Source organism: Spermophilus citellus, assembly GCF_964194105.1.
Source record: "Spermophilus citellus genome assembly, chromosome: 7".
In the NCBI taxonomy this organism is placed as follows: Eukaryota; Metazoa; Chordata; class Mammalia; order Rodentia; family Sciuridae; genus Spermophilus; species Spermophilus citellus.
Window position 1 is genome coordinate 25,669,422 of NC_138188.1, and position 21,074 is coordinate 25,690,495.

The following is a 21,074-nucleotide window of genomic DNA, read 5'->3' on the forward strand; positions in this document are numbered from 1 at the left end:
TCATTGGCCAGCACTGCCCCCAACCCCCTTCCAGGTTCCTGTTTCTCCATGTTCCTGCCCCATTTCTATCTCCTTGACCAGGATTGCCTCTGCAGGGTCTGGTGGGTACATGGACCTGAAAGCAAAACTGATTGATGTCCTTGTCCTTACTCCTCCCCAAGTCAAGTCCTCTGTTTTTCCTGCCTGCTGTTCCTAACATCCTGTCTTGGGAGTGAGGTGGCAGGGCCATGGGTTCTTCTCCAGTTCCTATGGGTTGGTGTGCTATGACTGTCTGCCCAACACCTTGCTTGGCCAAGGCCAGCCTATCAGTCTCAGAGTGACTGTTCTGTGTCTCTGTGCACAGTGTGAGGCAAAGGGACAAGTATCTGCATATAGGCTGGGTGCTTGAAGGAGGGACAGACCAGTAGAGTCCCACTCACAGCTCCCCACATACCTAATAGATCTGCCGGGGCTCCTCCTGTGGTCAGAGCCAACCCTCAGGGCCAACAGTTTAGGAATTTTCCTCACCATCTCTGAGCTATAAAAATCTTTTTTCTTCTTTCTAGATAAGAAGTCCAGAGCATTAATAGAAGAGGCAGTAAAATTGGACCACTTTTCCCTTTGAAATTTCCTCTGAAAAATACCATAGTGCTATTTAGTGACTCATTTCATAATTAAGAGTTGTTGATTCCAACTTTTTAAAACCTATTTATCTTTTTGAAGGATAATAGTACCCTCTGGCTTAATTTTTAATTGACTTTCCATTCAAAATAGTTGTGTAGAGAAATTAGAGGAATTAGAATTGTTACAGTAATGCTGCTAGGTTTTTTTTTTTTTAATCTTATTATTGTTGCTGAAATTCCAGTAGCATCCTTGAGAAGCTGGGCCTATATGAGCAAAAGGTCTGGAATTTGTCCTGTGTGGGGCTGGGCTGGACTTAGAAGCTGAGGCTACAACAGGGACATCAGGCATGAGACCAGCATCTCCCTCTTCTCCTGGTCCACCTCAGGCTGCCTCTGGAGTGGTGATCTTAAGGGCCCTTTTCCCCTCCATGTGGAATGGGGGAAGTAATGTTCCTCTTAGGTTTCTATGAACAATTTAAAATGCTGTACCTCCAATGCTCACTCAAAGCCTAATATTATGAGTCCTTGAGCCAAGAGACTGGAACCAAATCTTCAGTCTCCATAGAGTCTCCATGAGGGGAAGGAAAAGTCCCCACAAGCCAGCCCCTCATTATCTGTGTGGGAATGGATACTATGGTCAAGGCAAGCTCTTAGTCTCATAAGGGACACCACACAAGGAATTAGCACATTTAGTACTAAGGCATGAAGGAAACCCAGCCCAGCCACAAGAGCACACACTGGGATTGCCAGGAAGTATTCCTCTTATGGAAGGCAGAGGATGAGAAAGGAAGAGCTTATGCATGTCCAGGAGCAGGGAGAGAGACATGCACATATGTCCATGCCACAGAGTCAAGGGAGGAACAGCAACACTGGTGATGGCCATGCCTGTGACCCATTGTCCAAGTCTTTACCTCTGAGCATTTTTTTCTCTGGGGTTCTCATTCATTGCCCTCTGGTCTGGCAGTGGAGCTAAGAGTGTGCAGGGCCAGGCACCTTGGGAGTTATGGTGTCACCATAACCCGACTAGCACACAGACCAGATCCACAAATGAGGAGAGTGTGTGGACTATGGGCTCATTTGGATGATGGCAGACAGGGCAGCTCCCCACCCCTATCTCCCCACAAGGCCACACTAGTTAGTTATTCAAGAAGGTCTCACACACTTGTGGGATGCCCTACCAATTATCTCAGTCAACTCACTTCTCCTTCTTTACCCTAAACAGTGATACTCTGAGCTACTGAGCTACATTTGATACACGCACACCTACATCTCCTCCCACCTTGAAGTTATGATTGTCCTTGGGGGGTTTGTACCTTCCTATACCAGGACAGGCTGGAGAGAGGGCAGTAAGACAGAATTGTTATCAGAGCTTCCATTGTCCATCCTCTGCCCACTTGCCAAAGGGGCTAAGAGGCAAACAAGTAGCTAATGCCCCAGGGCTGGGGCTGGATAGAGCTCTTTAAAGAATATGAAAATGGGGCTGGGGATGTGGCTCAAGCGGTAGCACGCTCGCCTGGCATGCGAGTCGGCCAGGTTCGATCCTCAGCACCACATACAAACAAAGATGTTGTGTCCGCCGAAAACTAAAACAATAAATAAAAAATTCTCTTTAAAAAAAAAAGAATATGAAAATGTGTATAGTGAATGAATGAACAAATGAGGAAATTAACACTGAAATGAGGGAATTATTAAGTGAACAAGTGAGTAGAAGAACAAAGGAATGAATGATCAGAGGTAGAGGTGGGGCTCATTGGGGTGGAGAGAGTTGATAATAGAATGAATAAGGGAATTGAGACCTCAGCAACTGTATTACATTCTTCAGGCACAGAGATTTGACTTGACCCGCTTCCACCCATCCCCAGTCCCCAGAAGACTTGGGCCTGTGTCAGATCTTCCCTGGCTCTACCCCTACTAGCCCCAATGCCTTGTATACTTCTCCCACTTCCAGAGGGCTGGGGAAGGGCCTCCAGCAGCCAGGTCAAGTGTTTATTTTTAGCCCTTCACACATCTTCTCCTGCCAGCCCTCTCTTTCTCACTGCTTGCTATAGTAGAGCCAGGAGCAAGAGAGCCAACCAGGCAGGCTTTCTGCAACCTGGCTGCCTCCAGGAATAAATCTGTGAAGGAGCAAAGCTCCAGAGAGCATGTGACCACAGGTGACAGGCTCTTCTGAGGGCAGCGCCCATGTGCTTGGGTAAGAAGGCCTCTGTAAGAGCTGCTCCTGAGCATTTGGCATTGGGTTTGTCTTCTCCATCCAGATCACCCTTCCAAGATACCCTTGCTTTATTTAGACTATTGCTTCTGGAGTGTAGTCTGCAGGCCAGAGGTGGGGTACTGTGGGTTCTAAGCCACCAAGATGGGCCGGGGCAGATGATTTAATTGCGAGAGACCTAACCTAGATGGATGTATTCAGAGAACCAAGGTATAGTCGAGGCAGCATTGACTTGAGCCAGCCCCCTGTCTGGGCCAAGATTTTAACCCCATCATGCTTATTCAGGGGCTAGAGAAGCGGCTATTTTCTCATTTCCAGAACTCTCTTCCATCTCCCCAGGTCTTTTTGACCTCTCACAGTCCTCTCTGACATAGGATATTTCTATTATATTTCTAGGTTGATGATGGGGCACATGGACTTGGATTTTTAGATTAGGTTTTATGCTCTCCCATGCCCTAATGAATAAAGGAGCTTTGAGTGTAGACGCTTGGCACTCCTTCCTTCCTGCTGCTGTTCATCCTAGGTACCTAGACATTCAGGCTCCATTGGCAGCTCTGCCACTAGGATGGGCCATTATGAGAACCACAGGCTCACAGAATCAGGGTACAGAGAAAGGAGGTAGCCCTTGGTCTTTGCTGCCCTAGGTAGGCCAAGACCCTCAGTATAGTTACCTCCCACATTGTCTCTGGTCCCTAGCCCATATGGCAGATCCTTGGAAGCTTGGTACCCATTTGTCCAGCACTCTCCTCAGACGCCTCAGATACCTTGCTGGGATGGACCTGCCAGACCTAATGAGCCTAAGACCCAGACAGTGGCCAGCCTATATTAACTTACAGGGGTTTGTATGATGGACACCTAAGAGTATCAGATTAGGTCTAAGGCAGTTGGACTGGTTCTAGGCTGGTCCCTATAGGGAGCAGGGTAAGTATATACATGTAGGCTTTCTGAAGTGTCCCCTATACTGCCCTATGCCTCTGCCAAAGACTTGTGCAGGGGTTGGACATCAGAGAAGAACAGAAGTTTTAGCCTCCAGGGAAATAGCCTCCACCTGGAATAATAAGCCCAGTTTGGCCTCTGCTGGGACCTAGGACAAAGAAGTTTAATATAACTCTGTGAGCATCAAACCAGGGTAGATCATTGACATGGCATCTGCCATTGTGGCCTAATGAGGGTAGGCACCGTGGTGGGTACCAAGCTTCCAAGAATCTGCCACATGGGCTAGGGACCAGAGATAGTGTGGGAGGTGAGTGTACTGAGGCTCTTGGCCTGCCTAGGGCAGTAAAAGCCAAGGGCTACCTCCTTTCTCTGTACCCTGGTTCTGTGATTCTGTGGTTCTCATAATGGCCCATCTAGTGGCAGAGCTGCTGATGGAGCCTAAATGTCTAGGTACCCAGGATGAACAGCAGCAGGAAGGAAGGAGTCCAAACCTTCTACACTCAAAGGGAAAGAACAGACACAGGTGTCAGCAGGGCCCTGCTCTGTGTTACGCTATAACCCTCATTTCCTACTACCACACATGGACCAGGACAAGGACTCAAATACTGATCTTGGAGGAGAATCCTAGGAGAAATGTCCCTGTCAGCTTCAGATCTGCTACAAGAGTCACCTACTTAGGATCCAGGGAGTCCCAAATGCTATTACCCCTGTGTAACCACTTGGGGCTGGAAGATTTATATTTGATTTATGGGTTTTTTTGGTTTGTTTGTTGGTTGGTACTGGGGATTGAACTCAGGGGCATTCGACCACCGAGCCACATTCCCAGCCCTATTTTGTATTTTATTTAGAGACAGTATCTCACTGAGTTGCTTAGTACCTCGCCATTGCTGAGGCTTTGACTTTAAACTCATGACTCTCCTTTCTTAGTCTCCATAGCCGCTGGGATTATAGGCATGTCCCACTGTGCCTGGTGGTTTATGGTGTTCTAAGAGCTTTACCATTAATATGTCATACTTATAATGATCTCTTGGAAGCTATGGTTTCCAAGAAAGCCACATGTCAGTCCTTGTCTTTCTGTCTTAATCATGACTATGGTATTCAGCCCTCAGTTCTAGTAGATGACCCTGACAGTACAGAGCCCTGAAGGAAGGAGGAAGCCTCTGTTGGAGATTCTTTGTTGGCCTTAGACAAAGTGACCTGGGTTGAGAGTGTGAGCAGAAAGGACTGCTCAACTCCATCCCAAACAGGACTTCTCATTGGGCATAGAAGTACAGTCCTATAATCCTATCTACTGGGGAGAGTGAGGCAGAATAATTACAAATTCAAGTCTAGCCTGGGCAATTTAGTGAAAGCCTGTCTCTAAATAAGAAATAAAAAGGACTGAGGATGTAACTCAGTGGTAGAGAAACCCTGGGTTCAATCCCCAGTACTAACAAAACAACAACAATAAAATCAAGGCTTCTCCCAGGAGTCTATCCCCAGGAGTCTGCTGCTGCCTAATACAGCCTATACTTGAGGAAATGTAAGAGAATGGTGTCAGACATGAGGCCAGAAAAGGGCAGTATCTCCAGGATGCATTCATATCTGGATACCATTTTTGTTCTGCATGGACTCCTGACTGTTGAGCTCCAAACCAGCCCCCAAGGATTAGTTTGCTCCCTAAGGTTGGAACCCCAGCCTTCCCTTATGCTTGGGATCAGATCCTTCAAATGCTTTTGGCCTCCCCTGTTGCGTTCCTCACGACTCAGGGTCACTCCAGGTGAACTGGGCTGCACGAAATAACCACACAAGAGACAGAGATACCTTTTTCTTTGGGGTCCTGTGATGGCTCCTCTGACCTTAAGGATCCACAGAAAGAGGGGGGGGGGGAGAAAGAGAAAGAGAGAGAGAGAGAGAGAGAGAGAGAGAGAGAGAATGTGCTGAACCCTTTTATTGAGGAGAAGCCATTCAAATGAGGCAAGGAGTCAGGTTTCAGGGAGTTGAGCTTCATGCTGTCTGCTGTCGCAAGGTTGACTGACATCTAGGAAGGCCACACCCAAAGGCAGAGCAAGAGAAGGGGACACACAAAGGGCATTTCCATGGAACATTCTATCCCAAACAGGGCAAAAAGGAATAGGTGAGTGTAGCTCAACCCCATGGGTGACACACCTACATCTGAAGATGCACCCTCAACTTCCTGAACCGGGACAACTTCCAGACCACTACAAAATGTAGTGACTGGTCAAAGCCTCTCACTTCAGGATGGAAGACGCGAATCATTCAGAGTGGCTCCCCATACTCCCCTGTTCCTTAGTTCTCTTTTTCTGGTCCCATGAAAGTTCCCTATGGGTTAAGAAATTGACCCTTCTTTTTGGTTGGACATTTGCAATTTGATTTTGTATATTTTCTTCTTAAGGATGGGGATGTTTATCATCTGGGGCAATATATCTATCAGTCTTTTCCTCCTTCTACCTTAAGTGTCATGCTTGGAAAGACTTTTTCTTCCCTAACTTTATAGAAATCACCATGGAAATATTCTTTGAGAACTTTAATGTCTGTGATTTTTGTCCAACCTCCCTCCTATTTCTTTGCAGAAAACCGAGTGGCTCTGTCTGAACTGCCAAACTAAGCGGCTAATGGAGGGCAGCCTGGGAGAGCAGACACCCCTGCCGCTTCCCACTTCACAGCAGCCCTCTGCAGGAGTCCCTCACCGTGCTTCTGTAGCAGTCCCTCTGAAGCAGAAAGGGCCACAGGGACTGAGCCAGCCATCAGGGCCCCTACCTGCCAAGGCCAGTCCCCCACTCACCAAGGCCAGCCCCCTGCCCACCAAAGCCAGTGCCCTGCCCACCAAGGCCAGTCCCCAGGCCAAGCCCCTCAAGGCTTCTGAACCCAGCAAAACCCCAAGCAGTGCCCAGGAAAAGAAGACAGGAGTCCCTGCTAAAGCTGAGCCTATGCCGAAGCCACCTCCAGAGACTACCCAAATCCCTGGAACTCCTAAACTAAAGAGTGGGGTGAAGAGGACTGAACCTGCCACTCCTGTCATCAAGGCTGTTCCAGAAGCCCCCAAGGGTGGAGAAGCAGAGGTCAGTCCTGTTTATTTCCCAGGGTCCCTGGTCTTCAGATGGGACAATTTGGGGAAGAACTTGCCTTCTGGGGAGTTAAGGATATAGACCTGGGACAGGTCCCTAGGGGCTGCAGACAAGATTAGGGATGCCCCAGCAGAAGGAAAGCCTGGGTGAGGCTCCAGCAGGCCTGGAGATTTCAAGATTGAGACTAGTCCTATGGCACCCTGTTGAATGTTTTGCTGGATTTTGACACCCTTTTATCTAGTAAAGTTTTTATTTGAAGATCTAGGGCTGCTTTTTTTGAGCTCGCCATGGAACATTTTCAAAGACTGATGTGGGTGGTGGGCTCTAAACCCTTGGGAGGTAGAGTGGCCTTTCCCCAGGGCCCTGGGATTGATAGGGAGTGTTGGGAATCAGTGCCTGCTTCTTACTCTGTTACAGGAACCAGTGGGCAAGCCTTACTCTCAGGACCTGTCTCGGAGCCCACAGAGCCTCAGCGACACAGGCTACTCCTCTGATGGCATCTCTAGCTCACAGAGTGAGATCACAGGTGTTGTGCAGCAGGAAGTGGAGCAGCTAGATAGTGCAGGGGTGACTGGGCCACGCCCACCCAGCCCCTCAGAGCTCCACAAGGTGGGGAACAGCATGCGGCCTTTGTTGGAAGCCCAGACAGTGCCCCCCAGTGGTGAACAGAGCAAGCCACCCTCCAGCAGCACTGGTGAGGAGCAGAAGCGGAGGCCTCGCTCTTTGTCCATCCTGCCTGAGGCCTTTGACTCAGATGAAGAGCTAGAGGATATCTTGGAGGAAGAGGAAAACTCTTTGGAGTGGGGGCGCCAGAGGGAGCAGCGGGATACAGCCGAGTCCTCAGATGACTTTGGCAGCCAGCTGAGACATGACTATGTGGAAGACAGCAGTGAAAGTGGCCTGTCCCCTCTTCCACCCCAGCCCCCAGTTCGGGCAGCAGAACTGACTGATGAGGAATTTATGCGACGGCAGATCCTAGAGATGAGTGCTGAGGAAGACAACCTGGAGGAGGATGACACTTCCACCTCTGGGCATAGCCTGGCCAAACATGGCACCCAGAAGATTGGTATCAGGCCCAGGCCTGAGCCTAGCCAAGAACCAGTAGCACTGCCTAAGAGGCGCCTGCCCCACAATGCCACCACAGGTTATGAGGAGCTGCTCTCTGAGGGAGGGCCAGCAGAGGCCACTGATGGCAATGGAGCCCTGCAGGGTGGGCTCCGCCGCTTCAAGACCATTGAGCTCAATAGCACAGGCAGCTATAGCCACGAACTAGACTTGGGCCAAGGTCCTGACCCCAGCCTGGACCGGGAGCCCGAGTTGGAGATGGAGAGCCTGACAGGCTCGCCTGAGGACCGCTCCCGTGGGGAGCACTCCTCTACACTGCCTGCTTCCACACCCAGCTACACATCAGGCACCTCTCCCACCTCTCTGTCCTCATTAGAAGAGGACAGTGACAGCAGCCCCAGCCGTCGGCAACGACTAGAAGAAGCTAAACAGCAGCGCAAGGCCCGGCACCGATCCCATGGGCCTCTGCTGCCTACCATTGAGGACTCCTCGGAGGAGGAGGAGCTTCGGGAAGAAGAGGAGCTGCTGCGTGAACAGGAGAAGATGCGTGAAGTAGAACAGCAGCGCATCCGGAGCACGGCCCGCAAGACACGGCGTGACAAGGAAGAGCTACGGGCCCAGCGACGGCGTGAGCGTTCCAAGACACCACCCAGTAACCTGTCACCCATCGAGGATGCATCCCCCACAGAGGAGCTGAGGCAGGCTGCTGAGATGGAAGAGCTACACCGCTCCTCCTGCTCTGAGTACTCACCCTCACCCTCACTGGACTCAGAGGCTGAGGCCCTGGATGGTGGCCCCACCCGGCTCTACAAGTCAGGCAGTGAGTACAACCTGCCCACCTTCATGTCCCTCTATTCACCAACTGAGCTGCCCTCAGGCAGCTCCACCACTCCCAGTTCTGGGCGGCCCCTCAAGAGTGCTGAGGAGGCCTATGAAGAGATGATGAGAAAAGCAGAGCTTCTCCAGCGTCAACAGGGCCAGGTGGCAGGGGCCCGGGGCCCCGATGGCGGACCCCCTCAGCCCACAGGCCCTCGGGGCCAGGGCTCCTTTGAATACCAAGACACCCCAGACCGTGACTATGGCAGGGCTGCTCAACCTGCCACAGAGAGCACTCCAGCCAGCCTGGGAACAGCTGTATACGAGGAGATCCTTCAGACATCACAAAGCATAGTCCGCATGCGGCAGGCTTCCTCTCGGGACCTAGCCTTTACTGAGGACAAGAGGAAGGAGAAACAATTTTTGAATGCTGAGAGTGCATATATGGACCCAATGAAGCAAAACGAAGGCCCACTTACCCCTGGTACCAGTCCCACCCAGCTTGCTGCCCCTGTGTCCTTTTCCACCTCCACCTCCTCAGACAGCAGTGGGGGCCGAGTTATTCCTGATGTCCGTGTCACACAGCATTTTGCAAAGGAGCCTCAGGAACCCCTCAAGCTACACAGCTCTGCTGCCTCCCCCAGCTCGGCCTCTGAGGTAGGCATGTCCTTCTCCCAGGGCCCTGGGACCCCAGCCACCACGGCCATGGCTCCTTGTCCAGCCAGCCTGCCACGAGGGTACATGACTTCAACCTCCCCAGCCAGTTCCGAGCGCAGTCCTTCACCATCTTCCATAGTCCACAGCTATGGACAGAGCCTAACCACTGCAAACTATGGGTCCCAAACTGAGGAGCTATCCCAGGCCCCCAGTGGCCCTGCTGCAGGTGGACGGACTACCAGAGAGAAGCCTCTGAGTGGTAGTGATATTGAGGCTGGCACTCCTCAACCTTCCCGGATATATTCCTATTTTGCAGGCTCTAGTCCGCCTCTCTCCCCATCTTCCCCCTCAGAGAGCCCCACATTCTTTCAAGGCAAGCTGGGTTCAAGGACCACAGCAGAGTTCTCTACACAAACACCAAGTCCAACCCCTGCTCCAGACATGCCACGGAGCCCTGGTGCCCCCACTTCCACCCCTATGGTAGCCCAGGGCACACAAACACCACACCGGCCCAGCACACCTCGCATGGTGTGGCAGCAGTCTTCTCAGGAGGCTCCCTTTATGGTCATCACACTGGCGTCAGATGCTTCCAGCCAGACCAGGATGGTACATGCCAGCGCCTCTACCTCCCCACTGTGCTCACCTACTGACACCCTACCCACCGCTCACAGCTACAGCCAGACAACACCTCCAAGTGTGTCTCAGCTGCCCCCAGAGCCACCTGGCTTCCCACGAGCACCCGGTGCTGGTGCAGATGGACCGCTGGCACTATATGGCTGGGGTGCCCTTCCTGCTGAAAACATCTCCCTGTGCCGGATCTCCTCTGTTCCTGGAACATCTAGAGTTGAGCCAGGCCCCAGGCCCCCTGGCAGTGCAGTAGTGGATCTCCGCACAGCTGTCAAGCCCACACCTATCATTCTCACTGACCAGGGCATGGATTTGACCTCTCTTGCTATGGAAGCAAGGAAGTATGGCCTTGCCCTGGATCCAGTCCCAGGACGGCAATCAACCACTGTGCAGCCTTTGGTAATAAATCTTAACTCCCAGGAGCAGACCCATGCCTTCCTGGGCACTACCACTACCGTGAGCATCACCATGGCCTCATCTGTGCTCATGGCTCAGCAAAAGCAGCCTGTAGTATATGGAGACCCTTTCCAGAGCCGGCTGGACTTTGGTCAGGGTTCAGGTAGCCCTGTGTGCCTGGCCCAGGTCAAGCAAGTAGAGCAGGCTGTCCAGACAGCACCATACAGAGGGGGGCCCCGAGGAAGACCTAGAGAGGCCAAGTTTGCCAGATATAATCTGCCCAATCAGGTGGCACCTCTGGCCAGAAGGGACATTTTGATCACTCAGATGGGTACCACCCAGAGTATAAGCCTCAAGCCAGGCCCAGTGCCAGAGCCCGGAGCTGAATCCCACCGGGCAACTCCTGCAGAGCTGCGATCACATGCTCTGCCAGGTGCCAGGAAGCCACACACATTGGTGGTGCAGATGGGAGAGGGCACAGCAGGTACTGTGACCACACTGCTCCCAGAAGAGCCAGCAGGTGCCCTGGACCTTACTGGGATGAGGCCTGAGAGCCAGCTAGCATGCTGTGACATGGTCTACAAGTTCCCATTTGGCAGCAGCTGCACTGGCACCTTCCACCCTGCTCCCAGTGCACCTGAGAAGAGTGTGGCAGATGCTGCCCCTCCTGGCCAAAGTAGCAGCCCTTTCTATAGTCACAGGGACCTTGAGGTTCCTGAGCCCCCCACCTACCGGGCACAGGGAGTAGTGGGGCCTGGGCCCCATGAAGAGCAGAGGCCCTACCCACAGAGCCTCCCTGGCAGGCTATACTCCTCCATGTCCGACACCAATTTGGCTGAGGCTGGCCTCAACTACCATGCCAGGTTGGGACAGCTCTTTCAGGGCCCTGGACGAGACACAGCTATGGACCTCAACTCACTGAAGCACTCCTACAGCCTGGGCTTTATAGATGGACGCTATATAGGCCAGGGCTTGCAGTATGGATCATTCACCGACCTCCGTCACCCCACAGAACTTTTGACTCACCCACTTCCCATGCGGCGCTATAGCTCAGTATCAAATATTTACTCAGATCACAGGTATGGCCCACGGGGAGACACAGTTGGCTTTCAGGAGGCTAGTCTGGCTCAGTATAGTGCTACCACAGCCCGCGAGATCAGCCGCATGTGTGCTGCTCTCAACTCCATGGACCAATATGGCGGGCGGCATGGCAGTGGTGGCAGTGGCCCTGACCTTGTACAGTACCAGCCCCAGCATGGGCATGGGCTCAGTGCTCCACAGGGTCTGGCTCCCCTCAGACCTGGCCTTCTTGGCAACCCTACCTTCCCAGAGGGCCATCCAAGCCCTGGGAATCTGGCCCAGTATGGGCCTACAGCAGGTCAGGGAACAGCAGTCAGACAGCTGATGCCATCCACAGCCACAGTGCGTGCAGCTGATGGCATGATCTACTCAACTATCAATACTCCAATTGCTGCAACCCTGCCTATCACCACCCAGCCTGCCTCTGTACTGCGGCCCATGGTACGTGGTGGCATGTACAGGCCTTATGCATCTGGTGGAGTCACAGCCGTGCCACTTACCAGCCTGACACGGGTGCCCATGATTGCCCCCAGGGTACCTCTTGGACCTACAGGACTATACCGATATCCTGCACCAAGTAGATTCCCCATTGTTTCTAGTGTCCCACCTGCTGAGGGGCCTGTCTACCTGGGGAAACCTGCTGCTACCAAGACCCCAGGGGCAGGGGGCCCACCAAAGCCAGAATTGCCAGCAGGGGCTGCACGGGAAGAACCTCTTTCCACAACTGCCCCTACTGCTGTCAAAGAGGCTGTAATAGCCCCAGCCTCTGCCCCACCACCTGGCCAGAAGCCACCAGGAGAATCTGCTACTGGGGGCAGCAGTGGGGTCCTCAGCCGAACTGTGCTTGAGAAAGAGGAAGCATCTCAGGAGGAGCGGCAACGGAAGCAACAGGAGCAGCTGCTACAGCTAGAGCGGGAACGGGTAGAGTTGGAGAAGCTGAGACAACTGCGGCTGCAAGAAGAGCTAGAACGGGAGAGGGTGGAGCTGCAGAGGCATCGTGAGGAAGAGCAGTTGCTAGTGCAGCGAGAATTGCAGGAGCTGCAGACCATTAAGCATCATGTACTGCAGCAGCAGCAAGAGGAACGCCAAGCTCAGTTTGCACTGCAGCGAGAGCAGCTGGCTCAGCAGCGTCTGCAGCTAGAACAGATCCAGCAGCTCCAGCAACAGCTCCAGCAACAATTAGAGGAACAGAAGCAGAGGCAGAAGGCCCCCTTCCCTGTAGCCTGTGAGGCACCCAGCCGAGGGCCTTCCACTGGTACCACTGAACTGGCCCAGAATGGCCAGTACTGGCCACCCCTAACCCACACAGCCTTCATTGCCGTAGGAGGACCAGAGGGGCCTGGGCAGCCTCGTGAACCTGTGCTGCACCGGGGTCTTGCCAGCTCTGCCTCAGACATGTCACTGCAGACTGAGGAACAGTGGGAGGCAGCCCGCAGTGGTATCAAGAAGCGGCACTCCATGCCACGCCTGAGGGATATCTGTGAATCAGAGTCAGGGCCTGAACCCTGTGTGGTCAGGAGGATTGCAGACAGCAGTGTTCAGACAGATGATGAGGACGGGGAGGGCCGCTATCTCCTGACCCGGCGGCGCCGACCTCGGCGGAGTGCTGACTGCAGTGTGCAGACGGATGATGAGGACAATGCCGAGTGGGAGCAGCCAGTACGTCGCCGTAGGTCCCGTCTTTCCCGTCATTCAGACTCAGGCTCTGACAGCAAGCATGATGCCACTGCTGTATCATCCACTGCTGCCACCACTGCAAGGGCCATGAGCAGTGTGGGCATCCAGACCATCAGTGACTGCTCTGTGCAGACAGAGCCTGACCAGCTGCCCAGGGTCTCTCCTGCGATCCACATCACAGCTGTCACTGACCCCAAGGTGGAGATCATCAGGTACATATCAGCACCAGAGAAGACTGGGCGTGGAGAGAGCCTGGCCTGCCAGACAGAACCAGATGGGCAGGCCCAGAGTATGCCTGGGCCACAGCTTGTAGGCCCAACTGCCATCAGCCCCTATCTGCCTGGCATCCAGATCGTCACCCCAGGACCCCTGGGCAGATTTGAAAAAAAGAAACCGGATCCTCTGGAGATTGGGTACCAGGCCCACCTGCCCCCAGAGTCTCTCTCACAGCTTGTGAGCCGCCAGCCTCCTAAGTCCCCCCAGGTCCTCTACTCACCAGTCTCACCCCTGTCCCCACACCGGCTCCTGGATACCTCCTTTGCTTCCAGTGAAAGGCTGAACAAGGCTCATGTGAGTCCCCAGAAGCACTTCACAGCTGACAGCACGCTCCGCCAGCAGACGCTGCCTCGCCCCATGAAGACCCTGCAACGGTCCTTGTCTGACCCTAAGCCCCTCAGCCCTACCGCCGAGGAGTCTTCCAAAGAGAGATTCTCCCTCTACCAGCACCAGGGGGTTCTGGGTAGCCAGGTATGGGCACAGGGGCTGGTCCAGGGTGGGACAGGGGTTTCTGCCTAGCCCGAGGGGCCCCCCCAGAGGGAGGGGTTTCTTCTGGGGTGGGAATGGAGTCACCTGTAGCTCCAGAGGCCCATGGGAAGGAGATGAGGAATAGATTCTTCAGTGTGCATCAATAGAGCCCACAGTCCAGCAAGGGCAGCCCAGGAAAATACAGACACACTTGGGCCCACAGCTTTTCATCAAGATACCCCACTAGAAATCTCAACCTCTCCATAGCCCTATCCCTAGTCCATATCTAGTCCATCCCTGCCACTTCTCCCTTCAGGCCTCTTCAGCTCTCATCTCCAATTTGAGCACCTTTCCCTCTAAACCTCATTTAAGGCTGTTTCCTGAGAAATCAGTAATAGCTCTGACTGGGCTACTTCCTACTTCCTGTCCTGGCCAGGCTTTCATTGCTCCAAGGCAAGCCAAGCCCCACGTTCTAGCACCCAAAGCCATCCCAGAGGGCTGCAGTATACTCTCTGACTCATCATGTTCCCTGCCCCACCTGTCCCTCAGTAACTCTGCTTACATACTTATTTGCTCTAGATAGAGACTTCTTATCTGTGGTTTAAGTTTCCAATGATATACTGGGAAAAGAAGTGACCTGGCCATGGGCTGCAGTAGTAGGGAGGATGGGGTTTATGAGGGCCTATTGCCAAGAACTTTGAATGCTAGGCTAAGGAGAATGGGCTTTTCCTAAAGGCCCTGGAAGCCTCTTGAAGTTTTAGGAAGGTGAGATAGCACAAGATGGGTATGTTAGAGTTTCTGGGGCACAATGTGAGCTTATAGACTGAAGAAAGAGTCCCTGGGGAGAGGAGGTAATAGCCAGAGGCATTATAGAATATATTTACTTTTCTGGGTTATTGCAGAGAGGATAAAAGAGGAGCCTTGGAGTGGAATTGTGGAGGTGATCGTTGTTGGGGTGGGCAGTGAAGAGCCCTGATATGTGGGGACACTGGTGTGTGTGGACCTTGTTTTGTGCAGGCCCTAGTGTATTCAGACCTTGGTATATACAGGTCCTGATGTGTGCAAGCAGGTGAGGGAATGGGATCAGGAGTCTGTGCTGCCAAGGAGGGCAGGTCAGAGCAGCAGGGTAGACCTGGCTCCAGATACACAGGTCCCATGGCCTGGTCATATGGGGCCAGGCTTTGATGGGCATTCACGGTGTGTGGCCAAAATAACAAAAGACAGATAACAGAGTGACGAGTTCAAAGAGCTAAACTTATTCCACTAAAGGCCCACCTTTATTCTGAGATTTGGGGCATGCTATCTTTTTCTTTATGACATATGGTAAAAGCAGGTGGGAAGCTTTTTTGTAGTCACTTGGCAAGGTAAAGAGTCAGAATCATGGGCTGGAGATGTAGCTCAGTGGTAGAACACTTGCCTAGCATGTACCAGGCCCTGAGTATATTCTCTGCACCTCCAAAAGAAAAAAGTAAGACTCCTGATACAGTCCCCAATATATTTTGGGGATTTGGGTGGTCTATGAATCCCAAAATCCACCAGAGATGTGCAAGTGCTCCCACCCTTACGTGGCCTTGGTGAGCATTGTGATTACCTTTCCAGGCAGTGAGCTCAACCAGCTACGGCTCCCAGGAAGGCAAAAGCTAAAGGTAAAGGGTCTTCCGGCAGTGCAGAGAACACTGCCAAGGGACCTTGAGCAGAAAACCACTCTGCTAGAGAAAGTGCTGGAGAGAACCCAGAACTTCTCTGGTGGCCCAAGAGAGCAGCAGGCTGACAGAGGGATATGGAGGCCAAGAGCACAGCCCAGAGGATTTGGCAGAGGGTTGTAAAGAACAACTAGAGGAGGAGGATGGGCAGGCACCTGAGTAGCATGCCACTTTAGAGAAGAGTGAGGCAGGAAGCAGCAAAAGACAGAGCCTGCAACAACTTAAATGCAGTCAGCATATGCCCCTTCCCATAATGCCTAGGATTCACTCTGTTGCACTCTTCCTGTCTATTTCCTCTACTGCCCTCAGCCCCTACAGCTGCTAGGTCCCAAACCCAGAGCCATCTCAGTGGAAGGCAAATCTACCAGAGATGTGCAAGTGCCCTCAAAGCCACTGTGTGTGAAAACCAGCACAGAAGGCAGTCTTCCTCTCCCTGCCCACCTGCTGCCCAGAGCTCTAGGAAGAAGGACTGTAAAATGATCACAGGCTTTTCCTCCATGGCAAAGAAACTAAGACCAGTGGGGTGGGCAGGGTAGGCCTCAAGGCATCAACAGCCCAAGCCAAAGTTTTTCTACCCCATACCCCACCAAGTCACCCACACTTTGGGTCTCAGTGCTGCCCACCCTTCCCTCTGTCTCAGGTGTCGGCGCTGCCACCCAACGGCCTGGTCCGCAAGGTGAAGCGGACACTGCCCAGCCCCCCTCCAGAGGAGGCTCACCTTCCCCTGGCTGGCCAGGCCCCCCCACAGCTGTATGCAGCCAGCCTGCTGCAGCGAGGGCTGACGGGGCCCACCACCATCCCTGCTACCAAGGCCAGCCTGCTCCGGGAACTGGACCGGGACCTGCGGCTGGTGGAACATGAGTCCACCAAGCTGCGCAAGAAGCAGGCGGAGCTGGACGAGGAGGAGAAGGAGATCGATGCCAAGCTCAAGTACCTAGAGCTGGGCATCACACAGCGCAAAGAGTCATTGGCCAAAGACCGGGGTGGCCGTGACTACCCACCCTTACGTGGCCTTGGTGAGCATCGTGATTACCTTTCAGACAGTGAGCTCAACCAGCTACGGCTCCCAAGCGCCACCATTCCCGCTGGCCAGTATGTGGACTTCCCTGCCACTGCTGCTGTGCCAGCCACCCCCTCTGGCCCCGCTGCCTTCCAGCAGCCCCGGTTCCCACCTCCAGCCCCTCAGTATACTCCAGGCAGTAGTGGGCCAACTCAGAATGGATTCCCAGCCCACCAGACACCCATCTGCCCTGTCCCTAGCACATACCCAGCACCTACCTTTCCTCCTAGCACCAGTTACCCAGCGGAGCCTGGCCTGCCAAATCAGCAGGCTTTCCGTCCCACAAGCCACTATGCAGCCCAAACACCCATGCCAACCACACAGAGCACTCTTTTTCCAGTCCCTACTGATAGTCGGGCCCTACTCCAGAAGCCTCGCCAGACATCACTAGCTGACTTGGAGCAAAAGGTACCCACTAACTATGAGGTGATCACCAGCCCTGTTGTGGCCATGTCTTCAGCCCCCTCTGAAACCAGCTACAGTGGCTCAACTGTGAGCAGCAGCTATGAGCAAGGCAAGGTCACTGAGCTGTCCCGGACCAGTGACCGTAGCAGTGTGAGCCAGAGCCCAGCCCCCACCTACCCCCCTGACTCACACTATACCAGTCTGGAGCAGAATGTTCCTCGGAACTATGTGATGATTGATGATATCAGTGAGCTGACCAAGGACAGCACCCCTACTGTCCCTGATAGCCAGCGACTGGAGCCCTTGGGGCCAGGCAGCAGTGGGAGACCTGGGAAGGAGCCTGGAGAACCAGGTGTCCTTGAGGGGCCTTCACTGCCCTGCTGCTATGCCAGAGGGGAAGAGGAATCTGAGGAGGATTCGTATGACACCCGTGGGAAGGTTGGTCATCACCGGAGCATGGAGAACAATGGACGACCAGCAAGTACCCACTACTACAGCGACAGCGACTATAGACATGGAGCTCGAGCAGAGAAGTATGGTCCAGGGCCTGTGGGACCCAAGCATCCCTCCAAGAGCCTGGCCCCAGCTGCCATCCCCTCAAAGCGCAGCAAACACCGGAAGCAGGGCATGGAGCAAAAGATCTCTAAGTTCTCACCTATTGAAGAGGCCAAGGATGTGGAGTCTGACCTGGCCTCCTATCCACCATCTGCTGTTAGCAGCAGCCTGGCCTCTCGGGGCAGGAAGTTCCAGGATGAAATCACCTATGGGCTCAAGAAGAATGTGTATGAGCAGCAGAGGTACTATGGGGTGTCCAGTCGGGATACAGCAGAGGAGGATGACCGCATGTATGGTGGGAGCAGCCGGTCCAGGGTGGCATCTGCATACAGTGGGGAGAAGCTTTCCAGCCATGATTTCAGTGGCCGAGGCAAGGGGTATGAACGGGAACGGGAGGCTGTGGAGCGACTTCAAAAAGCGGGCCCCAAGCCTTCATCCCTGAGCATGGCCCACAGCCGGGCACGGCCCCCCATGAGGAGCCAGACCTCTGAAGAGGAGAGTCCCGTCAGTCCCTTAGGGCGGCCCCGCCCTGCTGGGGGCACCCTCCCTCCTGGGGATACCTGCCCACAATTCTGCTCCAGCCACTCCATGCCTGATGTCCAGGAACATGTCAAGGATGGACCACGGGCCCATGCATATAAGCGTGAGGAGGGCTACATCCTGGATGATTCCCACTGCGTGGTTTCTGACAGTGAAGGTAATGGCAGCTGGGGGTGATTTCAGCAGTTGCTCAGCACCTGGGGGGCCTGCCTGCCTGTGAGGCCCTGGGACCCAAGATGTCCCATCAGGTCTGGCATCTTATCCAGTGGGCCCTGCTGCAGGCTGACCTTGCCTGTTCCACCTGCACTTGCTTCCTGGTTGTGGGAGGGTGGGCTGGGGACCTAGTGATCGCTTGTAGCTGTGGTGCCCACTCTGGTGTCTTTGCATGGCTTCCGCTAGGCCTCCCCTGCAGACATCTTGGGGGTTGATGGTGTTCTGTTTTTGGTCTCTGAAGCGTATCACCTGGGCCAGGAGGAGACGGACTGGTTTGATAAGCCCCGGGATGCCCGCTCCGACCGGTTCAGGCACCATGGGGGCCATGCAGTCTCCTCCACCCAGAAGCGAGGCTCTGCCAGGCACAGCTACCACGACTACGATGAACCCCCTGAGGAGGGCCTGTGGCCTCATGATGAGGGTGGCTCAGGTCGCCATGCCTCAGCCAAGGAACACCGGCACCACAGCGAGCATGGGAGGCACTCAGGCCGTCATGCTGGTGAGGAACAGGGACGGCGTGCTGCCAAACCACATGTTCGGGACATGGGTCGTCATGAGGCCCGGCCCCACCCTCAGCCCAGCCCTGCCCCAGCCATGCCGAAGAAGGGCCAGCCTGGATATCCTGGCTCTGCTGAATACTCACAGCCATCCCGTGCTCCATCAGCGTACCATCATGCCTCTGACAGCAAGAAGGGCTCCCGGCAGGCCCACTCTGGGCCTGCTGCACAGCAGCCAAAGCCAGAATCCCAGGCACAACCACAAGGTCGGCAGGTAGCTCCAGGGCCACAGCAGTCACAGCCACCAGCATCCAGACAGACACCCTCTGGGGCAGCATCACGCCAGCCACAGACACAGCAGCAGCAAGGTCTTGGACAGCAGCCTCCCCAGCAGGCCCCATCACAGACTCGGCTGCAGCAGCAGAGCCAGCCAATCACCCGGGGCCCAGCCTCTGCTTCTAGCCAGCCAACGGGGAAGCCTCAGCCAAGCTCCATGACAGCCCCAGCCCCCCAACCAGGAGGACTGGTAAGTAGGGTCCTGTGCATGGGTCCCACCCAAGGTAGATGCAACAGCTGAAGCTTTAACATCTCCTTGATTCCAGACTGGGTGTGGGCAGTGTCGATGGGCAGGAGCTCAGCTTTAAGTTCTGTGTTGCAGCCACGGGCAGAACAGACAAATGGCTCTAAAGTGACAGCCAAAGCACCCCAACCAGGGAGGGCTCCTCAGGCCCAGCCAACACCGGGACCTGGACCTACAGGTGAGGCTACACTAAGCACTGTTTTCTCCCTGTACTCAACTGCACCTTAAGCTTCCCTCACTGCATGGCCTCATTAATCCACAAGAAGTTGCCCAGTGTGTTGCAGACCTCCCACCAGAAAATGAACCTGGGTTGGAGCCAATGAGGTCCTCCACACTGGGGCCTTAAGGCCCATGCTGCCTTGGGCAAAGAACCTAGAAGGCACTGGTGAACACAGGACCAAACCATGGCTTCTTACTTTCTCCTTTCCCTTCCTTCCTCTCCTCTGCCTTCTCATCCTCCTCTGCCTTTTCTTCCTTTCCCTCTTCTTTACCTTCCTCAGTCTTTTTTTTTTCTGATTCCTCCCACCCTTTCTTTTCCTGTTCTTATCTTTATATTGCTTTAGTCCTTTCCTCATACTTCCACCTCACAGGCCACCTGTGTTCAGGTTTCCTTATGGCTACTTTTCCACTCAAACCCTGAACAGCTAGACCAAGGTATGACTTATGATGGTGGTTCCTTTCCCTTTAGGCATGAAGACTGGAGCCAGGCCTGGAGGAACACCAGGGGCTTCTGCTGGTCAGCCAGGTACAGATGGAGAGAGTGTTCTCTCCAAGATCCTTCCTGGTGGAGCAGCAGAGCAAGCTGGCAAGCTTACAGAAGGTATGCACTTCCTGTGGACAGGGCCTTGGTGTGTAGCCACTCCAGGACCTTGCTCTTGAGGAGTCTAGGTCTGTGAGATGGTTCCAGGTTCAGTCATCTAAGCATAGTGCTCACCTACTGCTGCCTAGCGGTTCTCTGGGTTAGTTCTGCCCACCACCCTTCCCCCACCCTGCTAAGCTTGGCTTCGTTGTGCCAAATGACCCCGACTAGGAGGGGTCTGGCCCAATTCCTGATATTTCTCTTCTTTCCATGTCAACAGCTGTCTCTGCTTTTGGCAAAAAATTTTCCTCATTCTGGTGACCATGCCCAGCAGGGTGAGTATACCTGGCCTCTCCCGGGAAAGGGAGGAGGGGATCTAAGTTCCATGGTGTCCCAAGAACCTAGTCTTCAGTAGGTAGAGTGGCCAGAGATACAATGTGCTTTCATGGGAGTGTGAGAGGAGAAAGAGGTGGGATACTGTTTACAAAGCCCTCAATGTAAGGCCAACTTAGTAGAGTTCTCAACAAAGGGAAGCTAAGGCTAATGTCCCCTTATCTTTTTTGACATCCCTTACCTATCCACAGTGCTGTCCCGGCTATGAGCTGGCATTGCATTGTAGGTAGGGCCTGCTGATAGAGCTCCTCCCAACCCTCCTCTGTAAATTCTCCACAGGCTCTTGAAGACATGAAGCAAGATAACATTGCTGTGGAAAAATCTCTGGAGTCAAAGGCCTGGGCGCAGCTCTGAACTCTGCGTATAACAGTAAGTGTCAGGACCAAGGTGGGATGACCAGATGAAGGGATGAAGGTCCAAGGCCTTCATCAAAGGGGAGAGAAGCCAGAGTG

General features: G+C 53.8%; 1 protein-coding gene across 1 annotated transcript in view; it reads left to right on the top strand.

The window, feature by feature from the left end:
* The window catches only part of BSN (bassoon presynaptic cytomatrix protein), a 100,489-nt gene that overhangs the window by 75,901 nt on the left and 3,514 nt on the right, over nucleotides 1–21,074 (top strand). Inside the window, exons 4-11 of the mRNA XM_081302473.1 lie at nucleotides 6,321–6,809; nucleotides 7,233–13,880; nucleotides 16,221–18,297; nucleotides 18,595–19,376; nucleotides 19,509–19,608; nucleotides 20,119–20,250; nucleotides 20,510–20,564; nucleotides 20,902–20,991. Coding sequence (XP_081158599.1) covers nucleotides 6,321–6,809; nucleotides 7,233–13,880; nucleotides 16,221–18,297; nucleotides 18,595–19,376; nucleotides 19,509–19,608; nucleotides 20,119–20,250; nucleotides 20,510–20,550 — 10,269 coding nt within the window. The 3' untranslated portion in view covers nucleotides 20,551–20,564; nucleotides 20,902–20,991. The remainder of the gene's footprint in view (nucleotides 1–6,320; nucleotides 6,810–7,232; nucleotides 13,881–16,220; nucleotides 18,298–18,594; nucleotides 19,377–19,508; nucleotides 19,609–20,118; nucleotides 20,251–20,509; nucleotides 20,565–20,901; nucleotides 20,992–21,074) is intronic.